General features: G+C 72.8%; 1 protein-coding gene across 1 annotated transcript in view; it reads right to left on the bottom strand.

The window, feature by feature from the left end:
• The window catches only part of LOC103896024 (potassium voltage-gated channel subfamily H member 2-like), a gene marked incomplete at both ends in the record, with an annotated part of 31,382 nt that overhangs the window by 21,876 nt on the left and 8,815 nt on the right, over positions 1-691 (bottom strand). The window contains 2 exon segments of the mRNA XM_019471120.1: positions 388-496; positions 498-559. Of these exon segments, the coding sequence (XP_019326665.1) occupies positions 388-496; positions 498-559 (171 nt within the window).

Genomic DNA, 691 nt, shown 5'->3' with positions numbered 1-691 from the left:
CCCCCACCAGCGCCGCCTCGTCCTCGGGCTGGGCACCCCCCGGGCAGCTGGGCTCCAGCGAGGAGGTGGCCTCCTCGGGGCCGGACTCGCTGCTCTGCTTGGAGAAGTCCACGACGACGGCGTCGGGCGGCTCCTGCGGCAGCGACTGCTTGCTGCTTGCTGCCCGCCAGTGCGCCGGCAGCTTCAGCCTGAAGGACTTGCTGCGCCCTGGATGGCGGGAGGGGAAGGGCCCCCCCCGCACGGCGCTTTCAGCAGGGCCTGGCACCCGGGACGTGGGGTCTGCAGGAGCTGGGGTCCTGGCAGCCCCAGCGCTGCACCCAGCGCAGTGGTGCCGGCACAAGACCCCCAAGCCGTGCCACGCACCCCGTGCCCTGGCGCTGGCCCTACCTGCGGGGAACCAGTTGGCGGGGGTGACCCAGTGGTTGGTGTCCTTGTCGGGCGAGCCCGGGCGCTCCTTCTCCATCACCACCTCGAAGTTCAGGATGAACATTGAACGGCATGCCGGCCCCATCCTCGTTCTCCACCGGCACCACGTCCACCAGGCGCAGGAAGCAGCTGCCTGCGGGGGACGGGCTCAGCACCGCGGCAGCGCAGCCCCCCGTCCCTGCTGGACACCCCCTCCTGCCCCCTGTCCTGTGCTGGGCACCCCCTTCTGCCCCCCACCCCGTGCCGGGCACCACCCTCCCGCCCC

Source organism: Aptenodytes forsteri, unplaced genomic scaffold (genome assembly GCF_000699145.1).
Source record: "Aptenodytes forsteri isolate BGI_AS27 unplaced genomic scaffold, ASM69914v1 Scaffold475, whole genome shotgun sequence".
In the NCBI taxonomy this organism is placed as follows: Eukaryota; Metazoa; Chordata; class Aves; order Sphenisciformes; family Spheniscidae; genus Aptenodytes; species Aptenodytes forsteri.
Note: the sequence above shows the minus strand (reverse complement) of the source record. Positions and strands in the feature narration are given on the sequence as shown.